Here is a 23452-nt window from a genome sequence, read left to right as displayed (position 1 = left end):
ATTATGACTTCCCTAATAATTATTGTCTTTTCAGTAGCTCACTTTATTGTGGGAATGTGGTATATGATACATAGACAAAACACTTGTTAATTGACTACATTATTGGTAATGCTTTTGGTTAACAGTAGGCTATGAGTAGTTAAGTTTTGGGGGCAGCCAAAAGTTATATGCAGATTTTTGACAGTGTAAGGGGTCAGTACCCCTTACTCCTGCATCGTTCAAGGGTCAACTGCAATTTAAGACTTTCAAAATGGATTTTGTAAAAACAAAAAACAAAAAAACAAAAAACAAAATGGATTTTGTGTCTGTTCTCTTTCTTCTAGGTTGGTTATTTTTTTTTTTAAACATTTTAAAATACCAGCAGAGGGCAGGACAGAGGGAGAAGCGCACTCTCCACTGAGTAGGGAGCCTGGCTCGGGCTCAGTCCCAGGACCCTGAGATCATGACCCAGTGGAAGTCAGACACCTAATTGAGTGAACCACCGAGGTGCCCTTAGGTTAATGGATGTACTTTTTTTTTTTTTTTAAGATTTTATTTATTTATTGACAGAGAGAGATCACAAGTAGGCAGAGAGGCAGGCAGAGAGAGAGATGGGGAAGCAGGCTCCCTGCTGAGCAGAGAGCCCAATGTGGGGCTTGATTGCTTGATCCCAGGACCCTGGGATCACGACCCAAGGGGAAGGCAGAGGCTTATCCCACTGAGCCACCCAGGTGCTCCTAATGGATGTACTCTTACACATAAGTCACCTGACAGCCTGAATCCCCAAAGCCAGGAAACTATACTGCATTGGCCCCTTAAGGCCATTGCAGGGGATAACTGGGCTCCTTGCTGATTTGAGAACCTCACTGTCATAAAAGATGTCCTCTCTTCAGGGTCTGTAATTGGGACCCAATAACTAGAGAGCGAGCCTTGTATCATAGGGACTTCTTGCTGCTTCCATGGAGCCCAGTGCCTTGTCCATGTCAGAGACACTGTTGGAGATGACATAAAAGCATTCTGTGCTGAGACTGAGCCCCTCTTGTCTGCAGTTCTTTAAGGTTCATAAATTTTTTTTTTTAGATTTCTTTTGGGATGCCTGGGCAGCTTACTTGGTTAAGTGTCATCCTTTTGTTCAGGCCATGACCTTTGGGTCCTGGGATCGAGTGGGGCTCCCTGCTTAGTGGGGAGTTTGCTTCTCCCTCTTCCTCTGCCTTTCCCCCACGGCTCATGCTCTCTCTCTCATTCTCTCTCAAATAAATAGACAAAATCTTAAAAAAAGATGTATTTTTTGAGAGGAGGGGCAAGGTCAGAGGGAGAGGAAGAGAGAATCTCAAGCAGACTCCATGCTGAGCTTGGAGCTGGACCTGGGGCTCAATCTTATCACCTTGAGATCACAACCTGAGCCGAAACCGAGTTAGACTCTGAACTGACTGTGCCGCCCTGGTGCCCCATAAATTACTTTCTAAGCTATTGCTTCATTTGAGCCTCAGAATAATTTATTCTGATAAGACAATTTAGACCAAGGAACTCAGGAAATCAGAGACCCCTCATCCTACAATAGCCAGAAGCCCTGGAAACAATGTAGAGTTGAGGGTGCTGGCTTGGTGTCTACAATTTCAGATGTGATTTCAGCGTTTTCATGTATAAAGTATGGATACCCTCACACAAAAATTATTTTGAGGCTCCGATGAAGCAGTGTTGAGGAAAGGATTTTGCAGACTAATGCACTGTCCAAATGTCGTTCTCCTGAGACTGGACATGTCATGGAAGGTGTTTCACAAGTTGTGTGAAAGGCATCCATGTGGAAAAGAGCAGGAGCTTGAGTGAACGTACGTTCTCATCAGTAGTTACGTCCTGTGGGTGCATCTAGACTATTTGACTTTGAACTTAATTGCCTGTATTAACCTTCACTGCTGGGCCACCTGTGTCCATCATCCCCTGTGTGCTGCATCCCTCCCTGGCCCTTATTTCTGTGGGTGGGCACGGGCTGGTGTGGAGAGTGTGTGAAGGACTTTCTGCAGGCAGGCATCAGATTTCAACAGTGACATGACCCCAGTTTTATGGAGATACTGAGTTTCACTTGTGGAATCTGGCCTGAAAGTGACACAGTCAGGTGGGCCTTGGGGTAAACTGGAGGGTATTTGCGCCCCCCCCTGGAGGGGCGGGTGCCCCTCCTCTGGCCGAAGGAGACCTTGGGGGAAGGCAGCACTGTGTGACCAAATCTTCCCGTTTTCTGTAGTCAGTTGTTTTTTCCAAATGTGAAACGGTCAGTTTTCATCCCTCTGCAACTTCACTGGCTGGCGGGATTCTGGAGTGAGCCTTGGGCCAGCGCTCTGGGCTTCAGTTTTCTCATTTATAAATTTGTGATGGTATCGCCTTCCATTGGGTTGTTAGGAGACCAGATGAGGAAATAGAACCCCCAGGCCCCCACACCGGGCCTGGCTGCAGGAATTCGGCGGGAAACGTCAGCCACTTGTGTGCTCTTGCTATCTGGTAATCCCCAGGCTTCAGAGGTTGTAATCCTGGTCCATTTGGGGCCTGTCACCGGTACGATTATAAAGGAATCATGCGATTACACCGGCCCTTCAAGCTTGGTGATCAAGATCAAACAGAGGGGGCTTGTGTATTAGAAAACGAGAACATCCCTCCCCGCCTCCAACTTCATGATTTGAGGGACGCGGTTTATTTTCCTTAAAAAGAAATTTCAGGAGGAATACAGGAACTAACTCAAACGAAAAACGTCAACCCAAAGTGTGACAACGAGGCTGATCGTCTAGGTGGTGCCGGACGACCTGGATCGGGGAACACCGCGGTGCCAGTTTCTCCCGCCACATCCTGCCCAAGCACCATTGGCACCAGACGCCCGGCAGGCTCCACCCCCTCTCCGCTGCTAGCCGCTGGGGGAGGCGGCAGAAAGGGCGGGAGCGCGGGGCCGTGAGGGCACCAAGGTCAAGGGGGAGGGCCGCGTCCCGGCCCCTTCGAGCGGTGCCGCGGGCCTCGGCGGAACCCTGCGCGCCCGATCTCGGCCGCCGAGTTCTCCCACTTCCAGCCGGGCGACCTTGGTTTGCGAGACTTCCTAGAGCCCAGTTTCCTCTTTTGGGAGAACGGAGTGCGCGAAGCTACCGATGCTGGGATGGGGCGCTCCGGCACGAGAGACTGCGGCCTCATGGGGCGGAGAGGAGAGGTCTTCGGCCCCCTGCGGGATTCCGGCTGCCGGCTGCCGGCGCCGCTCTCCCGCCCGGCCCCGGCAGCCGTCCGCAGGGCCCTGGCTCGCGCGGATTCTAAAATGAGGACAAAGCCCGCCCGGATTTAGCGTGCGCGCGCCGCTGCGGCCAATGGACGCCGGCGCGGGGTTGAGTGACGGGCAGGCGCAGCCAATGATCACGCGCCTTGTTGCGAGGTGCGCCCGGCCCCGGCATTATAAAGAGCGCCACGAGTCGGCATTGTCAGGCGGCGGCACCGCGCGGGCGCCAGTGAGCCTGTCGGTCGGTGGGCTCCGTGCGGCGCGGCGGCGAAGGAGGGCGCGAGGTCGCGGCGGCTCCGTCGGCGGACGGAGGCGAGGCCCGGCAGCGCGGGCGTGAGCGCGGCCGAGCCCGCGGCGCCTTTCCGGCGGGTGGGGACGAGCGGGCCCCGCGGCGTCATCGGCGGCGAGGTGAGCGGCCGGGCCCGCGGGCGGCGGGCGGGGGGAAGCCTGGGTGGGAGCCGCGCGGGCCTGACGCGCTGGGGCCACTCGTTGCAGGAGCCGCCGCGCCCCGGCCTAGCATGTCGGAAGCGGGTGAGGAGCAGCCCATGGAGACCACGGGCGCCACAGAGAACGGACACGAGGCCGCCCCCGAAGGCGAGTCGCCGGCGGGGGCCGGCACCGGGGCCGCGGCGAGCGCCGGAGGCGGGAGCTCGGCGCCCCCGGCCAGCAACCAGAACGGTGCCGAGGGTGACCAGATCAACGCCAGCAAGAACGAGGAGGACGCGGGGTAGGTGCGGTCGCGGGCCGACCGGGGCGCCGCCTTTGTTCCGGGGCCGCCTTTTGTTGGCGCCACGCGGCGGGGGGAGGGGCGGGCGGGCGGCCGGGGCCTGCTCGAGGCCCGTCGCCCTGCCCCTCCGCGCCTGACGCCCGCCGCGCCGCCGCTCGCGCCGGAGTTTGCAGGAGTTTTGTTGGGTCGACTTTGGCGCCGCCCCGGGGCTGCTCGCGCGGGGCCGGGGGGCGGGCGGCCCGGAAGGGGGAGTGCGCTCGGACCCGGGGCCGAGCCGGCCTCGGGCTCCGCGGGGCTGCGTGGGCGGAGTTGGCGCGCGCCCCGGCCGTGGCCTCCCTCTCTCCCCCCCACCCCGCGGAGGGCGGAGTCACGGTCTGAACGCGGTCTCCGGCCCCCGGAAGCCTGAGTTCCTGGAGAGCGAGCTTTCGGGGGCGGTGAGGACGGGCCGGGCCGGCGGCTTTCTGTCTTAACTTGCTTGTTAGGCGGATGACTTCGAGTTGTGAAGGTTCGGGGCTTCTGCCCCAGGCCGCAGTGCCCTCCCTTCCGCTGCCCCGTCGGGGACTGCACCGCCTAGAGCTTCTCGCGGCTCACGGTTGTGTGGGAGGGGAGTGAAGATTGGTGGACACTTCCCCAACGTAGGCCCCTCGGGGGCTCTCGGCGCAGACCCGCGTTCCGGATGGCGGCTTTGCTTACCCGCTAGCACTGAAGGTGGTGGTGTCAGGGCCGGCCCCGACATCACAGCGCTGTTGTAAGGCTCGTTGGCACGTGTGTCTTTACCATTTCAGAAAAATGTTCGTTGGTGGCCTGAGCTGGGATACCAGCAAAAAAGATCTAAAGGATTACTTTACCAAATTTGGAGAGGTCGTTGATTGTACAATAAAAATGGATCCCAACACTGGCCGGTCAAGAGGGTTTGGGTTTATCCTCTTCAAAGATGCAGCCAGTGTGGAAAAGGTAAGCTGGGCGCTTGATGTCAGCGGCATGAAGTTTGTTCTAGGATAGGGTTCTGACAGCACGATGAGTTTGTGTGTTCTGTAGGTGCTTGAGGGCTTTGGGAAAAGCAGATGTGAGGAACTCTGCTGTTTCTGAGGGGATTACAGATACAGATTAAATAGGCCCAGGAAGATTATACTTGGTGTTTATTGGGTTTTTTTGGTGTCACTTCTGGGCAAATCCTTTATCCTGAGGACTAGAATAGAGTCCAAGGTTGCTATGAGTGAAATAGGTATTATTTTAGGTCCATTTTGCAGTAAACAAAACAAAGGCCCAGAAGTGTAAGTAGAAAGAGGTCACAGCCAGAAAGGGCTGGATTCCAACCGTAGCAGCCCACCTCCAGCCTGCCTCACTACTGCTTAACTTGCGAAAGAGAGGCTTTGAACTGAGCCAGTGCTCTCTGGGAAAGCGGTGGGGGGAGTTGGGGGAGGTCTCTAGGGGCTCAGATAAACTAGCTGTACTTGGAAGTTTGGAGATGAAGTTGTGTTGCTAAGTCATGTAGGAGTGGAGTATGAAGGGGGTCAAACACGTTTTGTGTACCAGTGTTGGGGTCTTCATGGCTTAAAGAGAAGGGGCTTGTTGAGGATGGTGCTGTTGAGTTCGAAGCTCATTTTCTTATGTTGGGACAGGTCCTAGACCAGAAGGAACACAGGCTGGATGGCCGTGTTATTGACCCCAAAAAGGCCATGGCCATGAAGAAGGACCCGGTAAAGAAAATTTTTGTGGGGGGTCTGAACCCTGAAGCCACTGAGGAGAAGATCAGGGAGTACTTTCGAGAGTTCGGGGAGGTGAGTGTGGGACCCTGGTTGGTGGCCTGCTGATTGCCCTGAGGTTGCTCTCCCTGGTCCTAGGCAGCCTTGGCTGGTTATAGCTCTCTGAGGCTTTTTCATTCTGGCCTTTTCGGGTCTTTTCTCCTCAGAGTTCCCTGTAGGCCCTGGGGGGTGGGAAGAGGCATTGGTTCTGAGCTTTGCCTACGTTTACAGATTGAGGCCATTGAGCTTCCAATGGATCCAAAGTTGAACAAAAGACGAGGTTTTGTTTTCATCACTTTTAAAGAAGAGGAACCTGTGAAGAAAGTTCTGGAGAAAAAGTTCCATACCATCAGTGGCAGTAAGGTAAGGTGTCTCCAGCTCTGTATCTGGCCTTCTGTTGGTGGAGAGCTGGCTCTTAACAGGTGTGCCTCAGGAGTTGGGCTACCTCTCTGGGGCAGTCTGACCCTGCTGGGTTCTGCCAGTGCCTGCTATCCTGATTGGGGCAGATGGTCCCATCCTTCAGGGAGTTCTGGGCTGGTAGATTTGGTAGAAACCCAGGATGTGTGGGAGGCAGGAGAAAGGGTCTTTTCTCTGGGCTAGAATATGTTCAGTAGCCCCTTTGATTCCTGATTGAAAGCTAGAGGTTGTGGTGTTCTCCATCTGGCGTCCAAGGTGAATATGGCCTGTACTAAGATAAGTCTCAGCAGATTCTAGAACTTCTGTTATTAATGAGTTCGTTTCCTTTGGGTAAAGTTGTTTCTCTTGTGGAGCTTTTTTCTCTCTCCTGTCACAACCAGATCTTTTGTTTGCTTCCACCTGCTCTGGCTCTGGATGTTGGTTTAGTCAGTTCCCACCTCAAATGAGGGTTCTTCCCGAAGCTCCCAGGGTTTTAGTCCACGTGTGTCTGTGGTCAGTTTTGCCTAAGTGAGCGGTGCCTCATGGTGAGAAGTGCCAGCCCTTCCCTCTGAACTCTGGCCAGTAGTGGGGTGGGGGGTGTCGGGGGTGTCTTTCGGTTCAGGTGTTCTCCAGGTGGCAGAGGAGGCAGTTGAGGGTGTGGCTGGCTGGCCGGGTGTGGCAGGTCTGAGCCCAGCAGCAGCCAGATAAGGTGGGACAGGTAGGGGGTGGGGCTTCTAGAAGTCTTAATCCTAGCTGGGATGCAGAATTGGGCCCTTAAATTTTACATCAAATGAGTTGAAGTCTAGGTGCAGCAGCTGGGTGAGGGCTGTTACCCTAGACATTGACACCCCCCACCCCCGCTGAATGTGAAATGGCAGGAAGTACCTGTAAGGTAGTCAGTTGCTACTGGTGGTGGGTTTTGAAATAAATGTATTCAGCATTTTTAATTAAACAGAAGACACCAGATGGAATCACTTGGGGAAGATTTCTCGGTTAGGGTATGCTTGGATGGTGACACATTGTAGAAAATGGTATCTTATAGGTCGTATTTAGGAGAGTGTATGTGTGAGGGTACTTCCTCTGAAAAGTAAACTTCTGATTGACTTGGGCAGGAACACTGGGTGGGAGGTCCTGAACCCGATCCCATCCGCAGTGGGCAGATTTTTGAGCAAAAAGGAAACTGACTCTTTGGCTCCTCAGGGGACACAGACATCTGGTCCTTCCCACCAACAGGCCAGTGGTTGGGAGAAGGGGAGGGGTGAGCAGCGAGGCCCAGGGAGGCCCCACCCTGAGCCTCAGTGGCTTCCTTCCTCAAAGCCAGAGGTCAGAGGCGCAGCCTCAGCCTGTTGGAGTGGGATGCTTCATTTCTTCTGTAAAGGAAAGGAAAAAAAAAATAAGTTTTCCCCCACTTCTTTCTAAGGCCCCTGATCTGAGAAGTCAGCTCTGAGGCCTCTTTCCCAGGAGGACGGGGCTGGCCTCAGAGCTGCCCACCTGGTGTGGAATCAGGCTATGCTGGGTTGGCCTCGGCCTCAGGCTCACTATGCCTCCTCCCACTTGTTCGATCTGGGCTGCCATCAGCAGGCCTCAAATTACAGCTGTCACCCCAGTAAGTTCTCTGGGGAAAGGTTTTGGCCCAAAGGCCCTAGTGAGTCCTGATCCAGAGATTTTAGTTGTGGTCCCGAGGGTTTCTAGCCCAAATGTGGCTTCCACTTAAGCATGTTTTGTTTTGAACTTTTTTAAAAGATTGATTTTAGAGATTGAGTGCACACGCGTGTTGGAGAAACTTTAGCAGGTTCCACTCCGCGTGTAGCCCCATGCAGGACTCAATCTCCTGACTCTGAGATCATAACCTGAGCCAAAAGCAAGAGTTGGGATGCTTCACCTGTGTCCCCCAGGTGCCCCAGCCAGATTTTGTATTGAGCATTTAGTCCCCATGGGCCATCTGAGTCTCCATCAACAAAGGTCTTTGTCCATGGCCCTGTCCCAAGCTTGTCGCAGTGGTCTGACCCATTGTCCTCTCCTTGCAGTGTGAGATCAAGGTGGCCCAGCCCAAAGAAGTCTATCAGCAGCAGCAGTACGGCTCTGGGGGCCGTGGGAACCGCAACCGAGGGAACCGAGGCAGCGGCGGTGGCGGTGGAAGCGGAGGTGAGTGGAACCTGGCTGAGCAAAGACGGGGCCCTGCCTGCATGGAGCCCCCGTGCCTGTCTTGGGTGGGGGGTTCTCGCTGGCCTCCGGCGTTTGGTGCACCAGGCCCGGCGGGTCATGCTGTGGCTGCTGCTTGGTGTGGAAGAGCCTGGCTCTTGTGGCCTGGGGCCCCAGGGCAGAAGGGCCTTTGCATTGCAGTCAGGGTGCGGGGGTGGCGGGCCTGAGGGGCACGCTGGGCTGGGTGGCGGGCCTGAGTCTCGGTACACCCGTGGGCGGGTGGGCAGAAGGTAGGGCAGGGCTGTGCCGGGCACTTTACCTCCTTCTGTCCAGGCCCCTCGGACTCCAAAGCCTAAATGTCCTCCTTTTTAGGGCCGAGCTGCCAGGGAGTGTGGGGGTGAGGAGAGGGAGATGTGAGAGAGTGAGCTCCTGCTTATTTGCCCCAAGTGCAGTTAGCCGGCAGGGCCCTCCTGGCCCTCAGAGCCCCGGCTTGGGCCTCAGATGCAGGGCGGGGCCCAGGGCCCCTGACGCCAGACAGCAACCCCCTGGTTTCTACCTGAGTTGCCATAGTGAGCCCGCCACCCGAAGGGCAGGATTTCCTCCATCCTCGCTCCTGCGTGTGCTAAATGGTCCCTGGGCCCCTGGGCCCTGCTCCCCCCACAGGTCAGAGTCAGAGTTGGAATCAGGGCTACGGCAGCTACTGGAACCAGGGCTACGGCTACCAGCAGGGCTACGGGCCCGGCTATGGCGGCTACGACTACTCGCCTTATGGCTATTACGGCTACGGCCCCGGCTACGACTACAGTAAGTAGGAGAGAGGGAGGCCCTGGCCGCTCACCCCCAACCCCGGGAGGCAGGACAGACAGTGCAGGGGCCACTGGCAGCAGGGGCTTTGGAGTCGGACAGGCTGGGCTTGGGGGCCCGGCGCGGCCACCACAGGAGGAGGCACTTGAGCCTCTGGGCCTCAGGAAGGCAGGGCGTGGCCCCTTCCGTGCTGGCCAGGGGTGCGGGCTCCGGTGTGGCGGTACAGCAGGCGCCAGGCTCGGGGAGGGCTCGGGCAGACGGCACCGCGACCCATGCATGGCCTTCTTGTCCCCAGGTCAGGGTGGCACGAACTACGGGAAGAGCCAGCGCCGCGGTGGCCACCAGAACAACTACAAGCCGTACTGAGGCCGTGGCCGGACGCCCGCCCGCACACGCTCTGTCCGGATCTTGAGAGAACACAATTATGTACCAAATTTAACCTGGCGTACTTTCTATGGCCTGTCCCATGTGCATCTTATTTAAAATTTCCCCCTTGGAAATCACTCTCCTGTTGACTATTTCCAGAGCTCTAGTTGTCGTAGGCAGCGTGTGGGGGTCTCTGAGGCCAGAGCGGCGTTGGAGGGCTAGTTTTAGGCCCGGGTCCCCCAGGGCCGGCTGGGAGGGTCCGCTGCCCGCCACCGCCCGCAGCCTGGACCTGTGGACCCTGGTTGTAAAGAGTAAACTGTATCTTAGGAAACCAGTGTCACCTTTTTTTCACCTTTTAATTTTATATTATTTGTGTCATACATTTCCTGTTAATGGAAGTGTTAATTTTACTGTACTTTTTGGTACCTTTTGGGAATCTAATGTATTGTAAGGTATTTTACACGTGTCCTGATTTTGCCACGACCTGGATATTGAAGCTATCCAAGCTTTTGAAATAAAAATTTAAAAACCCCCAAAGCCTGGGTGAGTGTGGGGCATGCTGTGAAGAGCGGGGAAGGACCAGGCGCTCCTGAGCCTTCGAAGCTCTAGTTGCCTCTATGACCAGACAGCAGTCCTGGCAAGCGGAGCCTGGACGCTGGGCACTGCTGGGGCACTGCTTGTAAGGATGGGGCCTGCCTAGGACTTGAGCCCTTTTAGAGGAAGTTTTAAAGGACTTCTGACTGGAGGCAGCTTCAAGGGGGTGAAGGAAGTACTGTGAGGGGTGCTGCTCCCAGAGCAGTGGGGGCTGCGGCAGCTGCAGCTGTCTCTCCTGGGCACCTGGAAGTGGGATTTTGGTCTCCTAGCTGAGGACAGTGGGAATGTGCCCAGGAAGGCAGTATCCTAGGGGCCAGCTGGACTGAACACAAAGTGCCCCCTCCTGGGTGGCCCAGAACAGTTTTGCCCCCTGTGGCAGAGTTGAGCTGCTGGCTGGACTGGGGCACCCCAGGGCTATTTTCCATTCCTTCTAGAAAGAGAACTGGCTCGAGGAGGAAGGTGCTAGTCCTGTCTTCCCCGTCAACTATGGGGAGATCTTTCTGAAGAAAACCTGGTTAAGAGCAAGGTTTGGCTTGCTGAGGGTGAGGGCCACAGCCATGGGTCATGAGGAGCAAGGCCTACTCACCCAAGGAAGGAGGACACAAGTGCCAGGGCTGGTTTAGGGCCGGAGCCTCAGTGTCTCACAACTTCTCACCTTTTTTTCCATGTCTGAAAAACAGCACAAAGCCCCCGGCCCCGTGCCCCCACAAGTGCTTAGCCTTTCTCCAGCATCCAAGCTTTTTGGACTCCTTGTCCAGCCCTTTGACCAAGTGCACAAACCACAGGGTCAGCAACACTCCCCAAAGGACAAAGCCAGATGTCAGTCAGGTTGCCCCAAACATTCAGGCTCAATGGCAGCCCCTCTGCTCAGCCCCTCCTCCTGTGGCCTCCCCACAAACACCCTACTTCCTCCAGGGAACCCACCTGCAGAGGTGGAGGAGAGGGAGGGGTGCCTGCCAGGAGGTGGGATTTTGCCCACCGCCCACCCCTGCCCGTGTGGCATAGCAGAGACCTGTCCGTTTCTGTTGTTCCAGGTGGCCTGGTGAGTGCATTTAGGGCAGACCCCACACTGATCTGACATTCCTAGCGGGGTGGAAACCTAGGGAAGAATTTCCTTTTGCATTTCATCAATCCTGGGTGCAAATCTCAGTCCAGCACCTTAGCTGCTGAGGGGGCACTAGCCTTCAAGGAGAGCACAATGTTCCTGCCATATAAATCCCTGCTGTGTCACTAGGTGATTGCCTTGCCTTGCCTCGTGTTGCGTCCACACTGGTGCTACTCAGGGCTCAGGAAGGCCCTCCATGCCACAGCTCCTTGTTCCCTGCGCTGTCTCAAAGACTTGCGGCTCACTATAAAGTCTCCTTCCCAGACACTCTGGAAGGTCCTAGCTCCTGGCTGCAGGTTGGGCTCAAGAGACATGGTCAGCTGCTCCTCGGGCCCCCAGCTCACCTGTCAGGATGGTATCCATCTTTGCCACCACGTGTTGCGCATTGTCCACACTGAAGCACATTGGGGGTTTAAATTTCAGGACGTTCCGCCCAGGGCCGTCTGTGCTCAGCAAAATGTAGTTCTCTTTCAGCCTGTGAGGATAGGACATGGCAAGGCCCTGCGGCCCAGCAGCCAAGGAACCCTTCACAGAGCCTCAAAGTCTGTCCTGGCTTCAGCCAACCAGCCCCTGGGAGCCCCACCCCAGACCAGGTCCCACAGGGACACAGCACTGGCTACCTCCTCCCGAACTGCCTGCCTGCTGGTCCTTGTTCACCCAGCACTAAGGGCTCCTGTGTGGGGTGCCCTGCACCTGGCCCTGAGCCTGCCACCCTCCATCCCACCCCTACCCCAAGCAGGGGCCTCCTCTCATCCAGCCCTGGAGTCCCGGCCTGAGCCATGACAGGCTGTGGTTAGGACGTGGCCAGCCAGCATTCCTGCACCGCACCGATGCTGCTGGGCTGATACAGCGAACCCCTGTGCCCCCTCCCCAGCTCCAGGAACTTCTCTGCCAGCCGGTTCTGCTTCCTGCCCCAGAGTCATCTGGACATCTCAGAGGACTCTGCAGTTTTCATTTCCAGTTCTTTCTAGGATAGCTTCACCTCCTTAATAGTAATGGTACCTAAGGACATTAACAGTCCACGTTTGCACTTCAACCTGGGAAGGTCATTTGGCCAGAAAGAAAGGGTCTGAGGTGATTGTATTTACATTCGGACCCCGACTTCCATTCTCTCTCATTTATTCCCTGGGGTCCTCCAGATGCCTGCACCCAGACAAGGAGCAGGAGACCTGTCCGTACCAAAGAAAACCCGGCTGCTGTGCCCATGGGGAGCCCCAAGTCTGGCTCTGCCACTGGCCCTGGCATGGCCGTGAAAGTAGCAGCTTCCCCGGGGCAGCCAGGTGCTGTGGGACGTGGCTTTATGGTCTCTGAGCCCCTGTGGTGCTCGCATCCTCGGCTGGGAACCGCCCACACCCATATGAGGCCCTGCCGCCAGGCACTGGCCACCAAGCGGACCTGGCCACTTTATCAGTGTGTGGAGTCGGGGTGGGGGTACACAGAAGGGGGGCCCCTTCCCCGCTCTGGCCCCGATGCCAACTCCTTCAGGCAGCCCTCTGTGGCCCTAAGGGCCCAGGGACACAGTGGCAATGGCAGAAGCAGGACAGCAGTTCCTTCCCAGTCAGGGGACACTGCAGAGGCAACTCGGTTCGAGAAATAGTACCTGGATACCACGTAGTTTGCCTCCTCAGTTGCTGGTGTCCTTGTCGCTGTGTCTTTGATCAGATCCACACCGATAAAGAGCCCGATGCCCCTGGAACGGAAAGGCAACATCTTAGGAAGCCAGGCCGGAGGGGCCATGGGCCCTTGTGCTCCCCCTCTGGCTGGGCCTGCCCAAAGCACCAGTCCTGTGCCTCCGCTTCCTGGGGAGCCTGAGGGCTGCACAATCCTTAGAGGTGGAGGGTGGTGATGCAGTGCCAGCAAGTGACTTTGAGGAGAGGGGCCCCAGCTGTGACAGAGGGAAGGTTGGGGGCCAGGGCTGTCTGCCCCCGGTTTCTCCTTCCCTAGAAGCGCCATCTCGGGCAGCAGCACCCCTCAGAACTTTAGTTCCTCCTCTGTGGAGAGGGGTGACAATGAGGTGACAAAAGAAACCACGCTTGGCCCTGGGTTGGTGTTCAGTTAGCAGGTAAGGAGTGCTGTCCGAGCCTCACCTGACGTCACCGATGATGGGATGCTTGGCTTTCTGCTGTCGGAGGAGCTCCATGAGGACACTGCCCACAGAGGCAGCGTGAGCCCGCAGCTGCTCCTTCTCTAGAACGTCCAGAACGGCCAGGCCCACGGCACAGGACACCGGGCTGCCCCCAAACTGAGTCAGGGGACAAAAGGTGGGTCAGAGGCCCATAAAAGTGGGTCCTGCTCCAGGGAGCGTGAGGGCTGCAGAAGGCCACACACATTCCAAGGGCAGTGACAGGCACAGGCCTGAAGCCCATAGAACTCCCGAGTACTTGGGGATAGACGGGGTTCTCCCGAAGCCCCCACAGGCTGTCCTCTTGCCTTTCCTAGTGCTAATGTGACTGGGACTCAGGGAAGCCACGCCAGGGGGTACAGAAGGATCCTCAAGAGGCAGAATTGGAGGAGAGGCTGTACTGTGCATTCCCACAGAGCTGCCTTCCGCTGAGAGGCTGTAAGGTTGGGGGGGTGGCAGGGGGAGATGTCCCCTCCGGACACCTGGGAGCTCTTGCACCCTTTCTCCCACCGGCCCTGCAGGTGTCCGAAGGGGGACCTGTGTTACAGAGAGGGAAGAGTAAGGGTGTCTTTTGTAGACCATCTTTTTAATTTTTTAAAAACTATATTTAAAAAGAAAACTTTACTGAAGTAGAGTTTACACACAATAAGCTGCAAATATTTACAGCACATATAGTTCAGTGCGATGAGACAAGTATGTATACCCATGGTGCCCCCACCACAATGAAGAGACAGGACATTTCCATCCCGTCCCAAAGATCCTTGTGCCCCTCCACTGCTGGCTCAGGTGACCACTGACCTGCTTTCCGTCACCATAGTTTTGCTGTTTCTGGAATGTTCTCTCCTGTGCCTGGGTGCTTCTGCTTAGCATGTTTTTGCGATTTCCCATCTCGTCCTGTGTCTCAGTAGCATGTTCCTATTACTGGTGCACGGAATCCCACTGTACAGACATACCATTCTTTGTTTCTCTAATCTCCTGTTAATGGTCCCTTGGATTCTTTTGATTTTGGGCTATTATGAATAAAGCTGTTTAAGAATATTGATAACAAATCTTGGTGTGAACAGATGTCCTCATTCCTCCTGGGTAAATATCTAGGAGTGGAATTGCTGGGTTGTAATCATAAATGCAGACTTGGCTTCATAAAAAACTGAAACTTTCCCGAGGTGCTTATATCATGTTATGTTCTCACCACTAGCCTACAAAATTCCAGGAGAGCTCCCATCCTCAAAATGATTTGGAATTGTCAGTTTTTTTTACTGTAGCCATCCTAACGGGTGTCTGGTTGTGTCCTGTAGATCATCTTCAAACTGGGTGAGCAGAGCCCCGTATCTGAGATCATAAAAAGCCATGAGGCAGATTTCTGATATGTCCAAATTATGTGTGGAATGGACACACAGGATGGACTGAGGCTACTTACTGTATAATACTATTAACCATGAACTTGTTAAAAGGTGAGTGTAGGTATTAATAGCATCTTTTGTTTAACCCACTGAGCCACCTTGGCGCCCCAATAGCATCTTTTGTTTAGAATCATGACATGGCCAAGGCAATGAATGCTGAACTACCACGGTAGGTAGGTCGTTGTCCCAAGATCACCCCAGAGGAGCAACAGGAAGAAAATGAACAACAGGAAGAATGAGCAGGAACAAATGAGCAACAGGAAGAAAATGAACAAGTTCTGGGAATCCAGAAGGTCACGTCTACACAGAGGGATATGCGCACGCGCTGTGCCTTATGCATGTTCGGGAAGGACCTGAAAAGCTCTAAGCTCTGGCCATTGGCTGCCTTGAGGCTCTGCAGAAGGAGGAAGGAAAGGCTGAGACAGTTGTAAACTGCTTGGCTGAGTAGTAGTCAAAGCATGGAACCTTCTATCTCACACACATGGGACCACTTGTCAAAGGCATCGAAGGAGCTATCTGTCCAATCACGAGATGATCACTAAGCCAACCAAGCAAAGACTACAAACTTTACACAGTCAGAAAAGGCACTAAACGAACAACAATAAAAACACCATACGGAGGGAATATGATTTCTAAAGCTGACAGAATATATTACTTAACATGTCCAGTTTCAAGAGAAAATCATGAAACTTCCAAGCAAAGAAGAAAGCATGACCCATATATGGGGGTGAGGAACAGTCCCATAGACACTGTCCCTGAGGAAGCTGAGATAGAGATCTTCTTTGACAAAGACATTAAATCAGATGTTATGCTTGTATTAAAACAACTAAATGAAACCATATTGCAAGAACTCAAAAGCAAAGCATGAAGACAATGTCTCAGCAAACATGAGTATCACTGAAGAGAAATTTTAGAAAAGAACTACAGAGAAATTCTGGAGTTGAAAAGCACAGTAAGTGTAATGAAAAATTCACCAGACAGGCTCAACAACAGATTTGGGCAAACAGATGAAGGAATCAGCAAATTTGAAGATAATGTCAACTGAGACTGTCCAGTCTGAAAACCAGAAAGAGGAAATGAATAGAGCTTCCACAGCCTGTGGGACACAATGAAGCAAACCAACATCTGCATATGGGGGGGTCCCAGAGGAGAGGAGAGGGAAAGACACCCAAAGACAAAGAGGGTGGGAGAAATGGGTAAAGGTGGTCAAAAGGCAACACATTTCCAGTTATAAAATAAGTAGGTCATGGGGATGTAATGAACAGCATGGTGACTATAGCTAGTAATATTGTATTATATATTTGAAAGTTGCTAAGACAGACCTTTTTAATTTAATTAGCCAACATACAGGAAGTACATCATCGGTTTCAGATGTGGAGGTAATTCACCAGCTGCATATAACACTCAGTGCTCATCATATCATGTGCCCTACTTAATGCCCACCACCCAGTTATCCCATCTGCCCCTGCCCCCAACAACTGTTTGTTTCCTAGAGTTAAGAGACTTTCATGGTTAAGACAGATCTTCAAAGTTCTCTTCATAAGGAAAAAAACTCTAACTATGTGACGATGGATGCTAACTAGACTTGTGATCATTTCACAAGATACACAAATAACTGAATCATTATGTTGTGTGAGACTAATAGAATACTGTATGCCAATTATGTCTCAGTGGATAAAAGACAAACCTGCAGTAAGCAAGAGACAACAGATTTGTCTTGTGCAGGAGCTGGGCGACAAGATTAACAGCTGAGTCCTCATCAGAAACCATGAAGGCCAGACGCAGTGGGATGACATATTTAAAGTAATCAAAGAAAAAGACTGCCAGTCAAAAATTCTACATAAAAGCATCCTTTCAAAATGGGGAAACTAAGACAACTCCAGACAAATAAAAACTGAATGTGTCCCGAACATATACTTCACAAAAAATACTAATGGTATGTCTTCAGACTGAGATGAAAAGACACATCGGATAGGGACACCTGGGTGGCTTAGTCGATGAAGCGTCTGCCTTTGGCTCAGGTCATGATCTCAGGGTCCTGGGATCGAGTTCCGCATTGGGCTCTCTGCTCAGTGGGGAGTCTGCTTCTTCCTCTTCCTCTAACTGCTTCTCCCCCTGCTTGTGCTCTCTCTCTCTCTCTGACAAATAAGTAAATAAAATCTTAAAAAAAAAAAAAGACATCAGATAATAACTCAAATCCACATGAATACAGAGGACTGATAAAGACACAAAGAGGTTGAAAGCAGAAGGGTGGAGAAGGTACACCATGCAAACAGGAACGAGAAGAGTCAGAGTAGCCATACTAATATCAGACATAAAAGACGTGAGGATTACAATTGCATTAGCAACGGAGAGAAACATTCCATAATGCCACAAATCAATCTATCAAAAGGATTTGATAACCATTACAAATTCATTTGTACTTAAAAACAGAGCCTCAAAATACATAAAGCAAAAACTGACAGAAGTAAAAGCAGAAAACGTACCATTCAGGGACCAATGGAGAGTTCAGTCTTTCATTTTCAGTAACTGACAGAACTATACCGGAGATCAACATGGAAACAGAGGACTTGATGGACACTATAAGTGGACCAGACCCAACAGACACATACAGAGCACTCCAAAAAAGCAAAAAAAATCCTCTTCCCAAACGCACCAATGGATCAAAGAAGTTGCAAGGAGATTTTAAAAATATACATGAATGAAAATGAAAACATACCAAAACTTATAGGAGCAAAAGTAGTACTAATATGAAAATTTATGTCTATAAACATGTATGTCAAAAAAGAAAGTTCTCAAGTGAATAGTTTAACTTTCCACTTTAAGAAAACATAAAAAAGAGCAATCAAAACCAAAAGCAAGCAGAAGGACGGGAATCCTAAAGATTGAAGTGGAAATAAATAGAAATGCAGAAAAACAATAAAAAAGAATCAGCAAAATCAAAAGTGGGTTCTTCTTCTTCTTCTTTTTTTTTTTAAAAGATTTTATTTACTTGAGAGAGAATGAGAGAGAGAGAGCATGAGAGGAGAGAGGTCATCGGGAGAACCAGACTCCCTGCCTAGCAGGAAACCTGATGTGGGACTTGATCCTGGGACTCCAGGATCATGACCTGAGCCAAAGGCAGTTGCTTAACCAACTGAGCCACCCAGGTGCCCCCAAAAGTGAGTTCTTTGAGAAGATCAATAAAATTAACAATCTTCAGCTAGACTGACCAAAATAAAGGCTTAAATGTCTAAAATCAGAAATGAAATAGGACCCATGACCACCAAACTAACAAACTTAATGAAGACAAAAGGATTATAAGGGAATCATATGAACAAATGTACAGTGACAAGCTAAATCACTAAGATGAAATGCACAAATTCCTAAAAAATAAAAAATACTGACACTGGCTCAAGAAGAAACAGAAGATCTAACAGACATATGCAAGTAAAAAGAAAAAAATTGTAATAAGAAGTTCCTACAAAGAAAAGCCTAGAACCAGACGGCTCCCCTGGTGAATTCTACCACAATGTTTAAAGAAGAATTACCGCCGATCTTTTGAAAAGCCTCCCAGAAGACAGAATGGGCATAGACATTTCCCAGCTCATTCTTTGAGGCCGGTATTACATCCTGATACCAAAACCTGACAAAGACATCAAAAGAAAACTACAGATCAATATCTCTTAAGAATACAGATGTGGAGGAAAGGTTCAAGACAGAAGTACAGGAAAATCCTGAGCTCAGCTCCTCCCAGGGACACAACAAATCGACAACTACATACAGGATCATTCCCTCTGAAGGGGACCGAGAAACTGGATGAACAGAAACTGGATGTTCCTTCTCTGCAAGAAGGGACAGCAATGAGACAGATGGGAGAGACAGAGATACACAGGGGGCAGCATTTTGCAGGCAAGAGGGATCTTAAAGGCATAAAACGTTTTCCCTGAGGAGTGAGAGATTTGAGCTCCACATCAGGGACTCCAACCCTTAGATCCTGAACAAAAGAGACAAGATGCCCAAACACCTAGCTTTTAAAAACCAACAGCAAGTACATCTCAGAAACCTCTAGAACTATAGGGAAATGAGAACTTACTTTTTTTTTTTTTTTTAAAGATTTTATTTATTTATTTGACAGAGAGAGATCACAGAGAAGCAGGCAGAGAGAGAGGAGGAAGAAGGCTCCCTGCTGAGCAGAGAGCCCGATTCGGGGCTTGATCCCAGGACCCTGGGATCATGGGAAGGGACCATGCCTGGGAAGGCAGAGGCTTTAATGCAGAGCCACCCAGGCACCCCAAGAACTTACTCTTAAAAAGCTTACACATAGGGCGCCTGGGTGGCTCAGTGGGTTAAGCCGCTGCCTTCGGCTCAGGTCATGATCTCAGGGTCCTGGGATCGAGGCCCGCATCGGGCTCTCTGCTCAGCAGGGAGCCTGCTTCCTCCTCTCTCTCTGCCTGACTCTCTGCCTGCTTGTGATCTCTCTCTGTCAAATAAATAAATAAAATCTTTAAAAAAAAAAAAAAAAGCTTACACATAGATCAACTTGACTTGGAACTTTACACTCTTAGTTTAAAACACCAAATCGAATGTTACATGGGCTGCAGGTGAAGGAGTCCCACTTACTAATCTTGGAGGGTCTGTTGGAACCATAGGAGGCAGCTGGGCCCCTCTGCAAGGACTGACAGAGTGGTGGCAGCCATTTTTGCTATCCTCTTCTGCTGTTCTGATCCTGGCACTGGTGGGTACCATTCTGGAATCCTCCCTCTAGACTGCTAACCCTAGACTGCCAACTATGCACCTCAGTTGGGCTTCACAATGACCGACAGCCCCTCCCGCCAGCATGCTCACAGCAATACTAGCCGGGCAGGGGACCAGCCCCTCCCAACAGCGCACCCACAGTAGCTGCAGGCCTGCCACAACATGAGGCGGCACACAGCCCACATAGGGGACACCCCTGGAGCACCTGGCTTTTGTGGCCAGGAGGGACTTCACTTCTGGGCCCCACAGGACATCTTCTACATAAGGCCACTCCTTCAAGATGGGGAGATGTGGGGTGCCTGGGTGGCTCAGTGGATTAAGCCGCTGCCTTCGGCTCAGGTCATGATCTCAGTGTCCTGGGATCGAGCCCTGCATCGGGCTCTTTGCTCAGCGGGAGCCTGCTTCTCTCTCTCTCTCTCTGCCTGACTCTCCGCCGACTTGTGATCTCTCTGTCAAATAAATAAATAAAATCTTTAAAAAAAAAAAAAAAAAAGATGGGGAGATGTAGTTGAACTACCTAATAGATACAAACAAACACAGAGAATTGAACAAAATGAGGAGACAGAGGAACATGTTCCAAATGAAAGAACAAGACAAAAACCTCAAAAAGAATTAGATAAAACGGAGATGCTTATCTACTCATCCACCCAATAAAGAGTTCAAAGTAATGGTCGTACAGATGCTTACCATACTTGGGAAAAGAATGGATAAACATAGTGAGAACATCAGCAGAGAGAGATGAAACAAAACAAAACAAAACTAATCAGAGCTGAAGAATACAATAATAAAAATGAGATATGCACTTGGGGGAATAGACAATAGATTAGATGATAAAGAAGAATGGATCAGTGATCTGGAAGACAGGGTAATGGAAATCATCCAATTAGGACTGTAAAAAGAAAAAAATTAAAAAAGGAGGATAGTTTAAGGGACCTCTGGGACAACATCAAGTGTACTAACATTCATTGCCTGCAGTTCCAGAAAGAGAAGAGAGAGTAAAGGGACAGGACACCTATTTGAAGAAATAATGGCTGAAAACTTCCCTAACCTGGCAGAAGAAAGAGACATACAAGTCCAGAGAGCACAGAAAGTCCAAGATGAACCCAGAGACTGCACCAAGACACATTATCATTAAAATGTCAACAATTAAAGGTAAAGATAAAAGCAGCAAAAGAAAAGGAACTTGTTATATATAAGGGAACCCTGATAAGATTATCAGCTAATTTTTCAGCAGAAACTTCGTAGGCTGGAAGACAGTAGCACAGCATATTCAAAGTGCTGAAAGGAAAACAAAAAAAACCTTACTATCAAGAATACTGTACCTGGCAAGGTTATCATTCAGAACATAAGCAGAGATAAAAGAATTTCCCAGACAGCAAAGCTAGACTAAAGTGGCTTCACAAAAAATATTAAAGGAACTGCTTCAAGCAGGAAAGAAAAGACAGTAACTAGATAAGGAAATCTATGAAAGAAAACATCTCACTGGTAAAGGCAAACACATAGAAAAGGTAGTGGATCAACCACCTATAAAACTGAGGATTAAAGACAAAAGTACTAAAATCAACATCTCCAACAATAAATGAATACACAAAATCGAAGTAAAATATGCTATTGAAGACAAAATGTATGTGTGTGCGGGGTGGGGGTTTATTTATTAAAAATTTTATTTATTTGAGAGGGAGAAGGAGGAAGGGACGGAAGGGGAGAGGGTGAGAGGGCTAGACAGAGCAAGAATGAGCACAGGAGCGGGGGTGGGGAGGTACAGAGGGATAAGCAGAGTCCCTGTTGAGCAGGGAGCCTGGTGCAGGAATCAATCCCAGGACCTGGAGATCTTGACCTGATCCAAAGGTAGACACTTAACTGACTGAGCCACCCAGGTGCCCCCAAATGTGGTATTTTTAGAATGAATCTGAACTTAACCACCAACTGAAAATAGACTGCTATACACAGATTGTTATACATGAACCTCACGGTAACCACAAACCCAAACCCTGGAATAGATACACAAAAAATAAACAGACAGGAATCTAAACATAACACTAAAAAGTCATCAACTCACAAGGGAAGAGAGTAAAGAAAAAGGAATAGAACTGGAAAAACAACCAGAACATAGCAAACAAAATGTCAGTAAATACATACCTATCAATAATTACTATAAATGTAAATAGAATAAATGATCCAATCAAAAGACACAGGGTAGTTGCCTTTTTTTTTTTTTGAGATTTTGTTATCATTTGTGAAGTTAAAAACATGCAATAAAAGGTAAAAATTGCCATACATTTTTTTGTTTTGTTCTCAGTTTCAATGTCCTCTTAAACAGTGGGAAACCCAAGACCAGTCCCGGGATGGGGAGTGGGAGGGGCTGTAGGGGAGCTGAGCAAGGCAGTGGGGAGGAGACAGGAGGAGCAGAGGCCAAGGGGACTGACCTGGGGTGGGGGCGGGTGGGGGAGGGGGCCTGCAATATCAACACCTGGTCTGAGGAATGTTTCAACTCTAACTAAAAAAAAAAGAAATAGGAGGAGTTACTTTTTTTCCTTTTTAAAAGTTTATTTTAAAAACATGAAGTGGGGAGGTGCCTGAGTGACTCAGTGGGTTAAGCCTCTGCCTTCTGCTCAGGTCATGATCTCAGGGTCCTGGGATCAGCCACACATTGTACTCTCTGCTCAGCAGGGAGCCTGCTTCATCCTCTCTCTGCCTGCCTCTCTGCCTACTTGTGATCTCGATCTGTCAAGTAAATATATAAAATCTTAAAAAAAAAACAAAGACAAAAACATGAAGAGGGCTAAGGGTGAAAGGAAGAAAATGAATTGCTTTCCCCTGAAAGAGGCACGTTCAGGAAGGGATAGAGATTCACACACACACACATATAATATATATAATTTTATAAAATATATACAATTATATATATAGTTTTATAGGTTTTGATTTTTGAGTTTTTTATATTTAAAAACAATTTTTTGGCGGAGATTTATTTCTATCTTCTACGGCTGGCTCAACATGAAAGATCCCAATTTTGAAAGAAAAATGCATGAGACACACAGAATGAGGGAGAGAGTGAGAGCGCAGCATTGCCCAAGGCCATGACCTTGGTGGCATGGTGGGTACCCTGTGTCTTTTGATTGGATCAAGTCCCACATCGGGTTCCCTGCTGCTCTCTGGGCTTCTGCCTCTCTCTCTGGCATACATAAATAAAATCTCTTTATTTAGAAAATAAAGATTTTATTTATTTATTTGAGAGAGAGAGAGACTGTGAGCATGAGCAGGGGGAGGGGCAGAGGGAGAGGAGGAAGCAAGCTTCCCGCTGAAGCCTGACATGGGGCTCGATTCCAGCACCGTGAGATCATGACCTGAGCGGAAGGCAGACACTTAACCAACTGAGCCATGCAGGCACCCCAGACAAAATAAACTTAAAAACAAAAACTGTAATTAGAGACAAAGAAGGGCATTATATAATGAAGGGATCAATCCAATAAGAAGATAAAACACTGGGGCGCCTGGGTGGCTCAGTGGGTTAAGCCGCTGCCTTCGGCTCAGGTCATGATCTCAGGGTCCTGGGATCGAGTCCCACATGGGGCTCTCTGCTTGGCAGGGAGCCTGCTTCCTCCTCTCTTTCTCTCTGCCTGCCTCTCCAACTACTTGTGATTTCTCTCTGTCAAATAAATAAATAAAATCTTTAAAAAAAAAAAAAAGAAGATAAAACACTTGTAAATATTTATGCTTCCAACAGAGGTGCACCTAAATATATAAAGCAAATATTAACATATGCAAAGGGAGAAACTGCTGGTCATAGAGTAATAGTAGGTGGACTTTAACATCCTGCTCACCCCAGTGGACAGATCATCTAGCCAGAAACTAAGGAATCACTGGGCTTGAATGACACATTAGACCACATGGACGTAATAGAACATTCAGAATATTACACCAAAAAACAGCACAATACACATCTTTCTAAAGGGAACATGGAACACTCTCTAGTACAGATCATAAGAAAGGCCATAAAACAAGTCTTAATAATTTTAAGATGAATGAAGTTACAAGTATCTTTTCCAACCACAACAGTATGAAAGTAGAATCAGTTAAAATAAAAGAAT

General features: G+C 50.3%; 2 protein-coding genes across 5 annotated transcripts in view; one reads left to right on the top strand and one right to left on the bottom strand.

The window, feature by feature from the left end:
* The first annotated feature begins 3519 nt into the window (after positions 1-3519).
* Positions 3520-9940, top strand: HNRNPAB (heterogeneous nuclear ribonucleoprotein A/B). 2 transcript variants are annotated; one of them, XM_032335360.1, is made up of 8 exons: positions 3520-3631; positions 3719-3950; positions 4736-4904; positions 5573-5731; positions 5927-6058; positions 8119-8236; positions 8897-9037; positions 9333-9940. In XM_032335360.1, the coding sequence occupies exons 2-8, from the start codon at positions 3742-3744 to the stop codon at positions 9401-9403; spliced, it is 999 nt and encodes a 332-aa protein (XP_032191251.1). In that variant the 5' UTR covers positions 3520-3631; positions 3719-3741; the 3' UTR covers positions 9404-9940. The 2 variants fall into 2 exon arrangements, with proteins under 2 accessions (XP_032191251.1, XP_032191252.1); XM_032335361.1 differs by lacking the exon at positions 8897-9037.
* The window catches only part of PHYKPL (5-phosphohydroxy-L-lysine phospho-lyase), a 36936-nt gene continuing 20488 nt past the window's right edge, over positions 7005-23452 (bottom strand). For 2 of the 3 annotated variants that reach the window (XM_032335357.1, XM_032335359.1), the window contains 2 exons: positions 13190-13344; positions 11461-12792 (listed from right to left, as the gene is read on the bottom strand). In XM_032335357.1, the coding sequence (XP_032191248.1) occupies positions 12510-12792; positions 13190-13344 (438 nt within the window). In that variant the 3' untranslated portion in view covers positions 11461-12509. Of the gene's footprint in view, positions 7462-10583; positions 10667-11446; positions 12793-13189; positions 13345-23452 lie in introns of those variants that run through there. The other variant, XM_032335358.1, reaches the window with a different exon arrangement.

Source organism: Mustela erminea, chromosome 3 (genome assembly GCF_009829155.1).
Source record: "Mustela erminea isolate mMusErm1 chromosome 3, mMusErm1.Pri, whole genome shotgun sequence".
Taxonomy (NCBI): Eukaryota; Metazoa; Chordata; class Mammalia; order Carnivora; family Mustelidae; genus Mustela; species Mustela erminea.
Note: the sequence above shows the minus strand (reverse complement) of the source record. Positions and strands in the feature narration are given on the sequence as shown.

What these genes read in the sequence shown, in the direction of transcription:
- HNRNPAB (XM_032335360.1), top strand. Translation starts at nt 3,742, where the DNA reads ATGTCGGAAGCGGGTGAGGAGCAGCCCATGGAGACCACGGGCGCCACA. An exon ending in ATGCAGCCAGTGTGGAAAAG is followed by an intron (nt 4,905 to 5,572) that starts GTAAGCTGGGCG and finishes ATGTTGGGACAG; the next exon opens with GTCCTAGACCAGAAGGAACA. An exon ending in CGGCCCCGGCTACGACTACA is followed by an intron (nt 9,038 to 9,332) that starts GTAAGTAGGAGA and finishes TCTTGTCCCCAG; the next exon opens with GTCAGGGTGGCACGAACTAC.